Here is an 877-nt window from a genome sequence, read left to right on the forward strand (position 1 = left end):
ATGACACAAAGGAGCCATTATTTGAATTGCAAACAAAAAGTCACTTGGTTTTCAAATTTTAAATCTGAACCAAAAGGGTCTAGTCAACACAAAATTTTAAATCTGATTTCTTGACTGTAAACTTCATGTCCATTGGTAGTGTACTAAGTAAAAAACAAAGTCTATGGGTTGGTTTTCAAATTGGTTATAACAAATCAAACCATGTGAATTGAGTTGGGCTGCTCGACCAACATATTGCAGTTGAACAACAAACAAATTGAAGTATTAAGTGCATTGCCATGGATGGATACAAGGAAGACAAGGCGTACCCTCATTCTATCAGAAAGGATTGAAGGAGTGATTAGCTTGTACTTGGGGACTTCAGAAAGAAGCTTATCATAGGTTCCCTGATCAAACAAAACCATGTTGTTCACCTTCTCCTTTTGCTTGCCCTTGCTCCATTTCTGCAAACCAAGTGATGAGTGATTACAGTTCCCAGACAAACATTTCATGCATGAACACCAGCAATTTTAAATCATCTCATTGTATTTTTTTTAGGGCATTGACTCTTAACATTACTTAATGACTAATATCATCCCTTCTTCATAATCGAATATATAAGCTATTTTCTAATGAGCCAATAATCTAAGCAATGCAGTAAGACAGAGGAAATTAAAAAAGGAATAAGTCTCGTTTCATGATATTCTTGAGTAATTTCGAGACAAGCACTAAGCAATCATCGCCATAATCCGAAATTTAAGAAAAAAAAAATCTTTAGTAAACCGCTAGACGAACAGTATTCCAAACTAAATTAATTAAACTTGTTTATTTCTTTTTAGGAAAATGAGAGCATTAATTCTAAGAAGCATACCTTCTTCTTCTGCTTTCCTCCACCAGA

General features: G+C 34.2%; 1 protein-coding gene across 1 annotated transcript; it reads right to left on the reverse strand.

The window, feature by feature from the left end:
- Positions 1-30: 30 nt before the first annotated feature.
- Positions 31-874, reverse strand: LOC111787019 (40S ribosomal protein S25-2-like; the record flags this gene model as incomplete). Its single annotated transcript, XM_023667194.1, has 2 exons — positions 31-443; positions 851-874. Coding segments are annotated over 2 exons (273 nt in total), but the record flags the coding sequence as incomplete, so codon positions are not given.
- Between the last annotated feature and the right edge of the window lie 3 nt (positions 875-877).

Source organism: Cucurbita pepo, unplaced genomic scaffold (assembly GCF_002806865.2).
Source record: "Cucurbita pepo subsp. pepo cultivar mu-cu-16 unplaced genomic scaffold, ASM280686v2 Cp4.1_scaffold004152, whole genome shotgun sequence".
Taxonomy (NCBI): domain Eukaryota; kingdom Viridiplantae; phylum Streptophyta; class Magnoliopsida; order Cucurbitales; family Cucurbitaceae; genus Cucurbita; species Cucurbita pepo.